This window comes from Mobula hypostoma, chromosome 10, assembly GCF_963921235.1.
Source record: "Mobula hypostoma chromosome 10, sMobHyp1.1, whole genome shotgun sequence".
NCBI classification, from domain to species: domain Eukaryota; kingdom Metazoa; phylum Chordata; class Chondrichthyes; order Myliobatiformes; family Myliobatidae; genus Mobula; species Mobula hypostoma.
The window spans coordinates 13,132,943-13,148,992 of record NC_086106.1 but is presented as its reverse complement, the minus strand read 5'-3'; the positions used below and the strand labels follow the sequence as shown (position 1 = coordinate 13,148,992).

Here is a 16,050-nt window from a genome sequence, read left to right as displayed (position 1 = left end):
CACAGTAAGATATAGGATATTTTGTTTCAATGCAGGTGAAAAACAGGGAAACCACAGGATGTCCACCTGCAGTAAAACTATTTGAAAGTTTTTTAAAAGATCAAACTTGGTTCAGTAGTCTTACAATTTTATATATTGGTTATGGCTGCTTATGATACTTCCGACTTTATAAAGTAAGAGAACAAGATTGTATAAGCAACACACACAAAATTCTGGAGGAACTCAGCAGGCCAGGCAGTATCGATGGAAAGAAGTACAGTTGATGTTTCAGGCTGAAACCCTTCAGCAGGGCTAGAGATAAAAAAGCTGAGGAGATACTTGTAAAAACACCATCCCCTTCTCTCAATTCCTCCGTCTCTGCTGCATCAGCTCTCAGGATGAGGCTTTTCATTCCAGAACGAAGGAGATGTTCTCCTATAGGGATAGGGGAAGGGAGGGGGAGGGAATCAACGGAAGTTGGAAGTTGGAAGTCGAGCACCTCCACTCCATCCGCCAAAACAGACAGGATCTCCCAGTAGCCACCCACTTCAACTCTGCTTCCCACTCCCATTCAGATATGTCCATACATGGCCTCCTTTACTGCCATGATGAGGCTAAACTCAGGTTGGAGGAGCAACACCTCATATACCGTCTAGATAGTCTCCAGCCCCTTGGTATGAACATAGAATTCTTCAACTTCCGTTAATTCCCTCCTCCTCCCTTCCCCTATCCCTATGTCACTCTGCCCCCTCCCCCAGCTGCCTATCACCCCTCTCATGGTTCCGCCTCCTTCTACTACCCATTGTGTTTTCCCCTATTCTTTCTTCACCTTTCCTGCCTATCACCTCCCTGCCTCCCTTCCCCCACCCCTTTATCTTTCCCCTTACTGGTTTTTCACCTGGAACCTACCAGCCTTCTCCTTCCTACCCTCCCCCCACCTTCTTTATAGGGCCTTTGCCCCCTCCCTCTACAGTCCTGACGAAGAGTTCCGGCCCGAAACATTGACTCATTGTTTCCACGGATGCTGCCCAACCTGCTGAGTTCCTCCAGCGTGTTGTGAGGAAAAACACTGAACAATTGCATATCCATGGGTAATTTTCTAAAATACAAACATAAGAAAATTATGCTTGAGAGTTGATTTGATAGAGGATACAAAACTATGAGTGGCATGGATAGGGTAAAAGCAAGAAGGTTTTTTCCATTGAGACTGGGTGGCACTACAACCAGAGGTCATGGGTTAAGGGTGGAAGGTAAAAAGCTCGAGGAGAACATGAGGGGAAGCTTCTTCATTCAGAGGATCATGAGAGTGTGAAATGAGCTGCCAGTGCAAGTGGTGGATGCGAGCTCGATTTCAACATTAAGCGAAGTTTGGATAGGTACAAGGATGTTAGAGGTATGGAGGGCTACGGTCTAGGTGCAGGTCAATGGGAACAGGCAGTTTCTACACGGTTTCTACATGGACTAGAATGAGCAAAGGGCCTGTCTCTGTGTTGTACTTCTCTGGACTCTATGATTCAAAGTTAAACTGCAAAGAAAATAACAATTATACAGTTTAATGGGATCAGAATAGATGAAGTGGGCCAGAAGGGCCATTTTCTGTGCTATAATTCTACCATTACATTTTGGAAGGAGTATGACACACTTACGTTGTTCGTAATAAAAGCACGGAATTTCATCATGCTCAAGACAGTCAAAGTGCACTTTAGATTTATTCACAATGTATTTGAGAGTGTAGGCAACGTCAAAAACAAGTCTGTTTCCAGGCGGGCATCCCACATAGACCGTCAACTGTATGCTACCCTGAGAAGCAGAAATAAATATTCCTTTTATGCTTTTCTGTGTACTTAGCCTGCAAACATGGGGAATAATCTCCAGTTACATACAAAACTGCATACAAAAACTGCATACTGTGCAAAAGTCCTAGGCACATGCATATAGCTAGGGTGTCTAAGACTTTTGCACAGTACTGAATTTGTCAACATGGGGCTGAGAGCAAGTTTGGAAATCTGGCAGGAGCAAAAGATGTTGGGAATGGCGAGGGTGGAGTGTTGCAGGAGGAGTGTGCAACCGGTGGCAGAGAAGTTGCGCCGGGGCAGAGGATGGTGAGGGTACAGACACACCCAGCCCTGAGACACCAGGCAAGGTCATTTGATTCCAAACAATTGGTTTACTGATCATTACGGAATGTCTCTCTGGTGCTTCCCACTCCCTCCCCTCTCCCTTCCCTTTTTCCCAACCGTGATTCCCCTCTCCCTGCCCCCTTCCCACTCTCGGTCCACAATAGAGACCCGTATCAGAATCAGGTTTATCATCACTCACATATGTTATGAAATGTGTTTTTTTTTTCATGACAGCAGTACAGTGTAATATGTAAAATTACTGGAGTACTATGCCAAACTCTCAAACTCCCTAGGTATTTCCTGTATATGTATACATACTTCCTAGGTATTTACTATATATATATATATATATATATAGAGAGAGAGAGAGAGAGAGAGAGAGAGAGATACATGACATTCTAATTTCAAGTTTCTTGTAAGAAACTGCATTAAATCTCTTGTACAAATAAAAAGTTTTTTTTAAATCACCTCCATCGTAACTTCACTCCCAAATTCTGAAAAGCAGGCAAAGTCGGAATTTACTACCTGAGAAAGAAAAGGAGGTTAGCACTAAGTCAAAGTTCTTCCGACACGTCAAGAGTAAGGTTAATACGTGAACCCCTCCCCCCCACCCCCACACCCCCACACCCCAGGGCTTCCTCCTATAGACAAGGTTTCTAATACAAGCACTATCATTGTTCTGCAATGCACATTGTAAAGTGAAGAATTCAACAGTCTTCTTCATGCATTTACTGTCTTTCCACTACAGCTAATTCAGCTAGGTTCATCTTGACACAGTTTTTGAAATATTTCTAGCTAGTAGGTATGTTATTTTATATTCTTAATTCAAGATTTTCCTTTCTATTATTGTATCTTAACACCTTCTTTCCCCATTCTGTCATTTCCATCTTTGACAGTTTATTACCCTTCACCATCTCTTCAGTTATCTCTTTCAGCGCCCTGGGATGTAGTCCATCTAGTTTAGGTGTCTTATCAATCTTCAGAACTTTCAGCTTCCAAATCACCTTCTCTTTAGTAATAGCAAATACACTCACTTCTCCTCCTGACACTCAAATTTCTGAAATACTGCTGCTATCTTTCACAGTTGGAAAATACTTACTTGGTTAATCTGCCATTTCTTTGTCCCCCATTACTATCTCTCCGAAGTCATTTTCCAGCAGACCAATATCTACTCTCACCTCTCTTTTACTCCTTATATATCTGAAAAACACGCTTGACATCCTCTTTTATATTATTGGCTAGCTTACCTTCAAATTTCCTCTCCTTATGTCTTTTTAGTTGCCTGTTGTTGGTTTTTAAAAGTTTCCCAATCCTCTATCTTCCTAATAATTTTTTGCTATATTATTTGCCCTCTCTTTTGCTTATATGGCGTCTTTGACTTCTCTCGTCAGCCATGGTTACCTCAGTTTCCCTTGAGAATACTGCTTCATCTTTGGGATATATCTGTCCTGTGCCTTCCAAATTTCCCCCCAGAAACTCCATCCGTTGCTGTTTTGTCATCATCCCTGATAGTGTACTATTCCAATCAACTTTAGCCAGCTCCTCTTTCATGCCTCTATAATTTCTTTTACTCCACTGTAATAGTGAATCTAACTTTATCTTCTTCCTCTCAAACTTCAGGGTGAATTCTATTATATTATGATCACAGACATCTAAAAGTTCCTTTACCTTAAGCTTCCTAAACAAATCTGGTTCATTACACAACACCCAATTCAGAATTACCTTTCTCTTAGTGGGCTCAACCACAAACTTCTCTAATCAGCCACTTCGCAGGCACTCTACAAATTCCCTCTCCTGGGTTCCAGCAACAACCTGATTTTCCCAATCTATCTGCATATTGAAATCCCCATGACTATCATAATATTGCCCTTTTTACATGCCTTTTCTATGTCCCATTGAAACATCCTGGATATTGTTCGGAGGCCTGTATATAACTCCCATCAGGGTCTTTTTTCCTTTGCAGTTACTTAATTCTACCCATAAGAATTCTACATCCTCTTCATGTCACCTCTATCTAATGATTTGATTTCATTTTTTACCAATACAGCTACCCCACACCCTCTGCCTACTTGCCTGTCCTTTCAATACAATGTGTAACCAAGAATGTTAAACTCCCAACTATGATCTTCTTTTAGCCATGACTCAGTGATGCCCACAACATGATATCTGCTAATCTCTAATTACGCTACAAGGTCAACTACCTTATTCCGTATACTGTACTATATACTTCCGTATACTATACCGTATACTTCCGTAAAATATAACACTTTCAGTCATGGATTCATCACCCTTTGCAGTTTTGTCCTATTTACACTTCAATTCATCCCACTAACTGCAATTTTGCCCTATCATCTGCCTGCTCTTCCTCACAGTCTCACGACATAATGCATCGACTAGTATACCAACAGCGCCATCTTCAACCCTATCACTCCAGTTACCATCCCTCTGCCAACTTAGTTTAAACCTTCCCTAATAGTTCTAGCAAACCTGCCATAAAGGATATTGGTCCCCCTCCTATATTGGTTCAGGTGTAATCCGTCCTTTTAGTACATGTCATACCTTCCCTAGATGAGATCCCAATGATCCAGAAATCTGAAACAATGTTGTAATTTTTTTAATTTATTCATTTATAGGATGTGGGCATTGCCAGCTAACCCAGCATTTATTGCCCATCCCTAGTTGCCCTTGAGAAGGTGGTGATAAGCTGCCTTCTTGAACTGCTGCAGTCCCTGAGATGTGGGTACACCCACAGTGCTGTTAGGGAGAGATTTCCATGATTTTGACCCAGTGACAATGAAGAAATGGCGTTATGTTTCCAAGTCAGGATGGCGAGTGACTTGGAGGAGGATTTCCAAGTGGTGCTGTTCCCATGTATCTACTGTTCTCGTCCTTCTAGATGGTAGTGGTCGTGGATCTGGAAGGTGCTGTCTTAGGAACTTTGTTGTGTCGTTGCAGTGCATCTTGTAGATAGTACACACTGCTGCAACTGTTGGTCAATGGTGGAGGGATCGGATACTTGTGGAAGGAGTGCCAGTCTAGTGGGCTGCCTTGTACTGGATGGTGTCGAGCTTCTTGAGTGTTGATGGGGCTGCGCTCATCCAGGCAAGTGGCCAGTATCCCATTAAACTCCTGACCTGAGCCTTGTAGATGGTGGACAGGCTTTGGGGAGTCAGGAGGTGAGGTACACACTGCAGAATTCTTAGAATTTGACCTGCTCTGGTAGCCATTGTGTTTATATGACTAGACCCGTTCAGTTTGCAACCAATGATAAGCCCCCAAGATGTTGAGAGTCGGGGATTCAATGATGGTGATGCCACTGAATGTCAGGGGACGATGGTGAGAGCCTCTATTGTTGGAGATGGTCATTGCCTGGCACTTGCGTGGTTCAAATGTTACTTGCCACGTCAGCCCGAGCCTGGATATTGTCCAGGTCCAGGTTTATCAATATAATAAATACATAAGTAAACTGCAAGCTTACTTGGAAATTTCTCAAATAGAATATACAATTAGACCTTAACAGGAGGGAAAACAAGCCTGTTCAATTATTTCAAAGTAACTGCTGAGTGGTTTATGACTGAAGACAACTCCTTTCTTATTGACAAGATGGATCTGATATTGCAAGGCCTTCTGCTTTTTATCGTGTGGATGCCCTGACAATTTCAGTAATTTCCCCAGCCGTCCAACTCTGAAGCCTCGATATTTAACCAGACATGGGAGAAGTAGAGAGTTTGATCAAAGCCCATCCCACTATTGATCCAGCCAATGTTTCCAGCTATGAAGCAAAGCTTTAGAACTTTAAACAGCAAATAATATTAGCTTTATTTGTCACATGTACATAGAAAGATACAGTGAAATGCATATTTTGTGTCAAGACTATCACAGTTCAAGGATGTGCTGGGGGCACCCCTCAGGTGTCAACCATGCTTCTGGCACCAACATAGCATGCCCACAACTTACTAGCCTTAATCCATATGACTTCAGAACGTGGGAGGAAACTGGAGCACCCAGGGGAAACCCATGCAATCATGAGAGAACCTAAAAGCTACCTGTTTCACAGTTTCAGTGATCCAGATCTAATTATGGTCTTTGGTGCCATTTATGTGGGTATCAGCACACCCTTCCTATGATGGTATGGGCCTCTGGGCACTCTGCTTTCCTTCCATTTTCCAAAGACATATCAGTTGTTAGATTAATTGACTGCTGTATATAGTTCCCACCAAAGTATCACATGAGTGTCTGAGGGGAATGAGATTGTAATGGGAAAATGTGAGAGGATGGTTGCAGAGAAATATGTTGCAGAACGAGATCACCCTGGAAGCCAGCATGGATTTTATTGGCCAAATCACCTTCTGTGCTGCCATTAAAAATGAAAGATCGCCTATGGTTAATGCACTAATTTTCGAAAAGCATTCGATAAGGTTTTGCATGACTTTTTCAGTTATTCATTTTCTGGGATTGGGTTTCATGTGCAAGGCCAATAATTATGGATCATCCCTCACTGTCTCTAAGAAGGCAATGTTAAATCATCTTTGAGTATTGCTACAATCTTTAGCTCCATAGCACAGTTCCATGGCCTTCCAAATGTTCACAAAGCAGGAATACTCCTATGTCTAATTACTGGAATAACCCCCCTTACAACTTAGAGAGATAAATGTGGCAGCATCTTCCATATCTAGCAGTAGAATATGAACACTCATTAAGTAATGCAACTCCCCCTGGTGCCCCTCTGTTTTCCCTTTCTCCCATGGTCCACTCTCCTCTTCTAAGAGATTCCTTCTTCTCCAGCCCTTTACCTTTACCACCCACCTGACTTCACCTATCGCCTTTTAGATTGTCCTCCTTCTCCTCCCCCAATCTCTTTATTCCGGATTCTTTCCCCTTCCTTCATAGACCTGATGAAGGGTCTCAGCCCCAGACGTCAACTGTTTATTCATTTTCATAGCTGCTGCCTGATCTGCTGAGATCCTCCAGCATTTTGTGTGTGTTACTCAAGAAAGCAATTTTCCTTCTTAACCACCTATGCTGCCATTTCCATTGACCCATAGACTTGTACATCAAATTCCCTCTTCTCCTCAACATTCATTCCGGCCCTACCATGCATTGTGCATGTCCCAGCTTAGTTCTCCCAAATTATATCACCTCACACTTACCAGCATTAAATTCCATCTGTCATTGTTCTGCCTATTTTCCAAACTTTTCAAACTCAAGAAGATAAACTTCAATCATCTGTTAGCAAGGTTATAAAATCTGCATAGTCTTGTCACCACACACCTCCTTGAACCCAGGTCTTTGTGAACTATGTATTGGAGGATTTAGTTCTTTTTCCAATAAACTATGCTCATCCATTAATTTTAAACTTCCTTGCCTCACAACCTCTCAACTTTAACACACCCTCACAACTGGTGGTTACTTTGAACTCTTAAGAGCCCCACTAACCAATATGGAACTGCGTAATCTGTTCCCTTTAGAAATATTTTGCCTTGTCTAGTTCCTTTCCTTTGTAAAGAGGCTTTATGAAATACACTGTGACCACTTGATTGAGTGCATACGTTAATGCAAACATCTTTTTTTTAAATCTTAAAGAAATCTATTCTTTTTTATTAAAGCTTTTTTTTTTATGGAAAAAGAAAGTAAAAAAGAACCCCTATTAACTAAAACAGAAAAACCCTAATAACAAAAAAAAAGGGGAAAAAAAAACATTTTGAGCACAAACCTGGAGCTATACGCTATACAAGCTTCTATAAAAAAAAGACATCAAACCGCCAACCAAATCCATATACCCAAGCATCAGTAAAGGACCATCTTTATTAACTCAAATCAAATGATAATAACGGGCAAAAGAACCCCACCTTTTCTCGAAGTCAAATCTAGGATCAAAAGTTCAGTCAGTGTGATAGATGCAAAACTGAGATAGCTACATTGAGACATATGTTTTGGTCATGTTCTGTATTAAACAAATTTGGAAATCTATTTTTTCTACAATTTCTAAAGCTTTAAAAATCAATTTACAACCTAATAAATTGACAGTTTTGTTTGGTATAATTCCTCAACATATTCACGGTATTTCTATATCAGACCAATACATAATTGCATTTGTCACATTATTGGCAAGAAGGGCTATTTTATTAAAATGGAAACATGCCTCTGCTCCCACTTTGATACAATGGTTCTCTCAGGTGATGTTATGTCTTAGTTAAAGCAAACATCTAATCAGCCAATCACATGGCAGCAACTCAATGCATAAAAGCATGCAGATATGGTCAAGAGGTTTAGTAGTTCAGAGAATAAAAGTCACTTCAGTCACATTCCTTCCACATCAGAATGGGTCCTGATGAAGGGTCCTGGTCTGAAACATCGATTGTTTACTTTGCTGCCTGGCCTGCTGCATTCCTTCAGTGTTTTGTTTAGATTGCTGAGAATGAGGAAGAAATGTAATTGCTGAGAATGAGGAAGAAATGACTTTATTCTCTTCAATTGAAGCTCTTGACCATGCCAAGATGGGGAAGAATAGGGAAGGAATGTGTTCCAAGTGACTTTGACCATGTTGGTGCCAGACGGGGTGGATTGAACTTCTTGAAAACTGCTGATCTGCTAGGATTTGCTAGGTTTTTCACACATAACTGCCTCTAGAGCTTACAGAGGATTGTGCAATAATTAAAAGGAATGAAAGCACGCAGATATGGCTAGGAGTTCAGTTGTTGTTCAGACCAAACATCAGAATGGCGATGCAATGCGAACTAAGTAACTCACAGTGGAATGATTGTTGGTGCCAGATGGGGAGGTTCAGGTACACTGATCTCCTGGGATTTTCTAGACTTTACAGAGAATGATGCGCAAAACAAAAAACATCCAGTAAGCGGCAGTTCTGTGGGTGAAAATGCTTTGTTAATGAGAGAGGTCCTAGGAGAATGGTCAGACTGGCTCAAGGTGACAGTAACTCAAATTTCCACACATTACAATGGTGGTGTGCAAAAGAGCATCTAGAATGCACAGCACATAGAGTCCTGAAGTGGATGGGCTACAGCAGTGAAGACTGGGAACATACACTCAGTGGCAACTTTACTGGATACAGAAGGTACCTAATAAAGTGGCTACTGAGAGTATATATCTGTCACCAAGCTTCATGTCACTGCTTCTATTGCCTCAGGTTTTTTTCAACCATAACCTTGTTTGGCTTGCACCATTATCCCTTTAGTTCAGGTTAACCTTACCTTTATTAAAACTGAAACCAAGACCAGATCTTCACCTGACAAACTTTGTCCTTGATAAAAATTTTGGTCCTTCAGTGAGACCTGAGTGGGAAAAAGCATATAAATAGTACAGAAAACAAATGTCAATATTTCCTCAAAAAATTGAGGAACTTTCTGCTGTCTCTTAATTAGGTACATTGAACTCGGAGTGCAATTCTGACATTTATTTATTTATTGAGATACAGCGTGGAATAGTCCCTTCTGGCCCTTTGAGCCGCACCGCCCAGTATTTCCCCAATTTAACCATAGCCTAATCACGGGACAATTCACAACGACCAATTAATCTACCAACTGGTACATCTTTGGGTTGTAGGAGGAAACCGGAGTAACCCATGTGGTCATGGGGAGAACGTACAAACTCCGCTCCATCCGCCACAACAGATAGGATCTCCCGGTTGCCACCCACTTCAATTCTGCTTCCCATTCCCATTCGGATATGTCCATACATGGCCTCCTCTACTGCCATGATGAGGCTAAACTCAGGTTGGAGGAGCAACACCTCATATACCGTCTAGGTGGTCTCCAGCCCCTTGGCATAAACATTGAATTCTCCAACTTCCCGTGATTTCTTCCCCCATCCCTATGTCACTCTGCCCCCTCCCCCAGCTGCCTATCACCTCCCTCATGGTTCCGCCTCCTTCTACTACCCATTGTGCTTTCCCCTATTCCTTCTTCACCTTTCCTGCCTATCACCTCCCTGCTTCCTCTCCCCCACCCCTTTATCTTTCCCCTTACTGGTTTTTCACCTGGAACCTACCAGCCTTCTCCTTCCCACCCTCCCCTCACCTTCTTTATAGGGCCTCTGCCCCTTCCCCCTGCAGTCCTGACGAAGGGTTCCAGCCTGAAACGTTGACTGATCGTTTCCACGGATGCTGCCCAACCTGCTGAATTCCTCCAGCGTGTTGAGTGTTGCTTTGACCCCAGCATCTGCAGAGTATTTTGTGTGTACAAACTCCTCACAGTCTGTCTGCACTGCCCTGTAAGGTGTTGTATTAATCACTACGGTACAGTGCTGACCCAATCTGTGAGGAACCTGTACGTCCGCCCCATAGCATGCATAAGGTTTCTCCGGGCGTTTCGGTTTCCTCCCGCAGTCTAAAGATGTACCAGTTAGTAGGTTAATTAGCCATTGTAAATTGTCCTGTGATTAGGCTAGTATTAATCGGGTGTTGCTCAGTGGCGCAGCTTTAAAGGCTGATTTAGACTTGCGTGTACCAGCTTATGCTGGAGCCTACGCAAGGGGGCTACGCCATTGTGAGCATTTATACTTGTGCGTTGGTGTGTCTGCCTCGCTCTGCAATTCGCGCACGTCATGCATGCGCACACACCTGCCCGTGCAAGGCTTCACGGTCATGGTAGTCTTTCTCGGGGTAAACAAGTTTAAAGCAAGCGTCTTTTTTCGTAAAAGCGAAATGTGTCCTCCATAATTTCAGCGGTCTGTAAAGCTTTATGGAAAGCACTGCAGCTGGAGTTCCTTCCCTGCCCTTCAGTCAACCAAAGGGAAGCTATTGCAGCGTAGGAGGAAATGCGATGCTACCAAGCGGCCGAATAAAAGGGGCTTCCCTTGCTCCACTATCAACTCTGCTCTTAAACGCATCTCCTCCATTTCACGTACATCTGCTCTCACTCCATCCTCCCACCACCCCACTAGGAATAGGGTTCCCCTGGTCCTCACCTACCACCCCACCAGCCTCCGGGTCCAACATATTATTCTCCGTAACTTCCGCCACCTCCAACGGGATCCCACCACTAAGCACATCTTTCCCTCCCCCCTCTCTCTGCATTCCGCAGGGATCGCTCCCTACACAACTCCCTTGTCCATTCGTCCCCTCCATCCCTCCCCACTGATCTCCCTCCTGGCACTTATCCGTGTAAGCGGAACAAGTGCTACACATGCCCTTACACTTCCTCCCTTACCACCATTCAGGGCCCCAAACAGTCCTTCCAGGTGAGGCATCACTTCACCTGTGAGTCGACTGGGGTGATATACTGCGTCCGGTGCTCCCGATGTGGCCTTTTATATATTGGTGAGACCCGACGCAGACTGGGAGACCGCTTTGCTGAACATCTACGCTCTGTCCGCCAGAGAAAGCAGGATCTCCCAGTGGCCACACATTTTAATTCCACATCCCATTCCCATTCTGACATGTCTATCCACAGCCTCCTCTACTGTAAAGATGAAGCCACACTCAGGATGGAGGAACAACACCTTATATTCCGTCTGGGTAGCCTCCAACCTGATGGCATGAACATTGACTTCTCTAACTTCCGCTAGGCCCCACCTCCCCCTCGTACCCCAGCTGTTACTCATTTTTATGCACACATTCTTTCTCTCACTCTCTTTTTTCTCCCTCTGTCCCTCTGAATATACCTCTTGCCCATCCTCTGGGTCACCCCCCCCCCCCGTCTTTCTCCCTAGGCCTCCTGTCCCATGATCCTCTCGTATCCCCTTTTGCCTATCACCTGTCCAGCTCTCGGCTCTATCCCTCCCCCTCCTGTCTTCTCCTATCATTTTGCATCTCCCCCTCCCCCTCCAGCTTTCAAATCCCTTACTCACTCTTCCTTCAGTTAGTCCTGACGAAGGGTCTCAGCCTGAAACGTCGACTGCGCCTCTTCCTATAGATGCTGCTTGGCCTGCTGCGTTCACCAGCAACTTTGATGTATGTTGCTTGAATTTCCAGCATCTGCAGAATTCCTGTTGTTTGCCGAATCACAGTTGTTGCGGTCTGCGTCGCAATGACGCACAGTTACATTTTGGGAGAGGTGCGTGTCAGGCTACGGCGTAGGGATCCGCGTAGGCACTGCGTAGGGTTCACAGCTACGCCGTACTTACGGCGTCGATTTGACGCACGAGTATAAATCAGCTCTAAGGGCTGGAAGGGCCTATTCCACACTGTATCTTAAACAAATATATGATTTGAGTCAAACTGCAAACTGAACAAACATTATACTGATGAATTTCAGTATAAGCTTTCGGATTCTTCACCACTTTCCCACTGGTTTATGATTTGGAGACAAACAGCAAGGAAATAGATTACTTAATTGAAATTTACAGTAAGACTGCAGATGCAAAGTAAGTTTTCTTTTCTTTAGAAGTTAGACACAGTTTGCAGCACACTATACCATAACAAAAGCATTCATTCCAAATAAATTCACAGATTTGATCACTGGTGGGAGTTGGCACAGTCACTTCATGCTGCTGCATCACTGCCTACAACACCACCAGTTGAACCATTGAGTTCACAATGATGCAAACTACTGGTGTCCATGTAAAACTACTTGTCTCCTTTTCCTGTCTTCAAATTTTAATATAAGTACAAAAGATATGCTGCATTACTAATGCATTTTTTGTGACTTTAAAAATGACATTATCAGAATATGGTATAATCCACAGTTTTCCTTATGTTCTTTGTCTGCCTCTACACTCTGGTAAGTACCTTGTATATTAGATTCCCACTGCTCATTAGCTCTTCTCTCTTTAGCTCAGCCAGAACATATTTTGGAGAGGAAACCTGGGCAAACAACCATGCCTGATTGATTTCGTACTTTTCACTCGCCTGTCCTACAAAAAAAGAACACAGATTGTCCATATGGTCCAACTCGTTGGAACAAACATCTGTTATTTATACTAAAGAAAGGCTATGATCTATTAAATTTTATTTTATTTACTTATTGATACAGCATGAAATAGGGCCTACCTGCCCTTCGAGCCACAATGTCCCAGTTACTCCGATTTAACCCCAACCTAATCATGGGACAATTAACCCTACCCGGTACATGGCTGGACAATGGGTGGAAACCAGAGCACCCAGGGAAAACCCACACAGCCACAGGAAGAATGTAGAGAGTCCTTTCTGCGGAAGTGTGCTCTGAACTCCAATGCACGAGCTGCAACTGCTAAGCTAGCGTGGTGCCCACCACTGATCTACACTGAACTTTAAGTTTTAATTTGAAGGTCAGTGCAAGATCTATCAAAGGGCCAAGATATTATGGTATTAACAGTGTACAAGCATAACATCTCAAGTTCAAAAACAGCAGAAAACAGAAATTCTTGATCAGAAACTGATGACCTAATGCTGGCTAATCCTGAATGCATTCAGAACTGCAGGTTGTGGATTTAGACCATAGATATCATAGATATAGATACATGGATACCTTCCATGTTACGTCTTCAATATTGTTGTATCTGGTTGTAAGGTCACATGTACCAATTTTCTGATGATGGTGATGCTGTATAAATAGATTTGTTATTATGCTTCATCTTTTACAATTTGTACCCCTTGACAGAAAAGTTGATTGTGAAATTTGCGTATTGTATCACATTTGCTTTGTGACATCACTTTCCAATACCAGGACAGGTATTGGAATTACCACTGTCACTGTTGTTACCACTGTCACAATCACAAAGGAATGCTGTTGGTATCTTTGATCAGAGTTACTTTTCTATGTAGAGTACATTATTAACCCGCTATTTAACTTTGTTATCCCTTGCTTATAAACTGAGTGGCTTCTTTATTAGGCATCTCCTGCATCTAATAAGCTCATCACTGTCTGTATGTTCATGGCTTTCTGCTGCGGTAACCCATCCAATTCAAGGTTCAACATATTGTGCATTCAGAGATGCTCTTCTGAACACTACTGTTATAACACATGATTATTTGAGTTACTGTCTGCTTGAATCAGCCTGGTCATTCTCCTCTGACTTCTCTCATTACAATGTGTTTTTGCCCACAGAACTGCATCTAACTGGATGACTTCCCCTCCCCTCACACACCATTCGCTGTAGACTCCAGAGACTTTTGTACATGAAAATCCTAGGAGATCAGCAAACCACCCCATCTGGCACCAACAATCATTCCACGGTCAAACACACTTAGATGACATTTTTTCCCCATTCTGATGTTTGGTCTGAACAACAACTGAACTTCCTGAACATGTCTGCATGCTTTTATGCATTCCGTTGATGCCACATGATTGGCTGATTAGATATTTGCAATACCATCAGTTGTACAAGTGTACCTAATAAAGTGGCCACTGAGTGTAGGTAACGATGACTAGCCGACTTTATTAAAGGAAATCAGATAGATATATGGGGAAATTTTAACACTATGAGTTTAAATGCAAATAGAAAATATAGGAAAAGGTACCAAAAATACAATCATATCACAAAACCCATTCCAAATTATTCATTGTTTTTCATATGTGTAATCTTCTGCCTGAAAGCAGACATCAGGAGAGACACAGGCTGCCTATTAACAAATAGCAATGGCTTCACTGGATCAATACTTCAATACAATTTAAATTGAATGGGTTTCCCAGCCTTGTTCATAATCAAAAGCATAGAAAATTCAGCTTGATTATCATGGCTAAAATATCATCAAATACAGCGAGTCAGCTGAGTACTCACTTCTGCTTTCTAATCAGTTGTGTTTTTCTGTTACAACCTTACTTATTAAATATCTTCTGGTTTTGTTCAAGTTGGATGTCACCATGGCGACTTTGGTTTGGCAAAATTAGGTGCACAGGAAGCAGCAATTGTCAAATTAAACCACGATGAGGCCACACTCAGGTTGGAAGAGCAACATCTTATGTTCAGTCTGGGTAGCCTCCAACCTGATGGCATTAACATCGATTTCTCGAACTTCCGGTAATTGTACACACCCCCCCTTCACCATTCCCCATTCCTGTTTCCTTCGCTCACCTTATCCCCTTACGTACCCATCATCTCCCTGTGGTGCCACTCCCCATCCCCCTTCTTCCATGGCCTTCTGTCCTCTCCTATCAGATTCCCCTTCTCTCCCCCACCCCCCACACAAACCTCCCCACACACACGAAGAAAAACAAATTGTGCGAACTGCAGGAATATCAAACTCCAAACTGCGCCTGCCCCCCAGCCCCATACAAAGAAAACTTACAAATTGCGCCAAATTAAATTGCTGAAACAGCAACAAGAAATCATGGGAAAAAACACAGAAATGGACATAAAACCGAAAAGCGTCCAGTTCGCTCCATAAATCACAGAACCGGTAACGTCCTCCCGCAGCCTTGAGGGAGAGAGAGGCCACTCAAATGCAGAGGTAGAGCAGCATGGGAGCTAGGCCATCAAACACAGACATCTTATCCAGCAGCAGCGAGAAATCAGTCACAACCGCAAGTGAAAGGCAGTAGGTCGGCGCAGAACACTTGCATTTGCCTCCTCAACGCTTCAATCAGTGATTAATCAGCGAAATGGAGTTGAACATGGGCTCACTAAGCCTCACCTCGAGGCCACCCACGCTCATCTCCTGGAATTGTCTCGGAGACCGCAGGGCACTGGATCACTCAATCAATCTCCAAACTGTAAACTGCAGGCTCTAACAGTCCAGAAACGCATTTAAAATAAAAAGAAGTTGCACAAGAAGGGAAATAAACTGTTTTGTGGACTATCGGGAAGACAGTCACCTGAGGAATCGTTATTGGCTGGCGCCATCACGACCAGTGTTGTGTTTAAGTTTGTTGGTGGCCAAATCAAAGATGGTGGCAAACTGGCATAGAGCAGGCAGATTGAAAGTCTGGTTCAGTGGTGCCACTACAACAACCTCTCACTCAATGTCAGCAAATCCAAAGAGCTGATTATCAACTAAAGGAGGAGGAAGCCAGAGGCCCATGCGCTAGTCCTCATTAGGGGAACGGAAGAGAACAGGTTCAGTAGTTTAATTTCT

The 16,050-nt window shown here is 43.1% G+C and overlaps 1 protein-coding gene across 1 annotated transcript in view; it reads right to left on the bottom strand.

Annotated features, from left to right (window-relative positions):
- Window positions 1-16,050, bottom strand: part of LOC134353207 (cation channel sperm-associated auxiliary subunit gamma-like) — a 175,624-nt gene that overhangs the window by 36,214 nt on the left and 123,360 nt on the right. The window contains exons 18-21 of the mRNA XM_063061224.1: window positions 12,787-12,911; window positions 9,311-9,391; window positions 2,568-2,624; window positions 1,626-1,779 (exon numbers count right to left, since the gene is read on the bottom strand). Coding sequence (XP_062917294.1) covers window positions 1,626-1,779; window positions 2,568-2,624; window positions 9,311-9,391; window positions 12,787-12,911 — 417 coding nt within the window. The remainder of the gene's footprint in view (window positions 1-1,625; window positions 1,780-2,567; window positions 2,625-9,310; window positions 9,392-12,786; window positions 12,912-16,050) is intronic.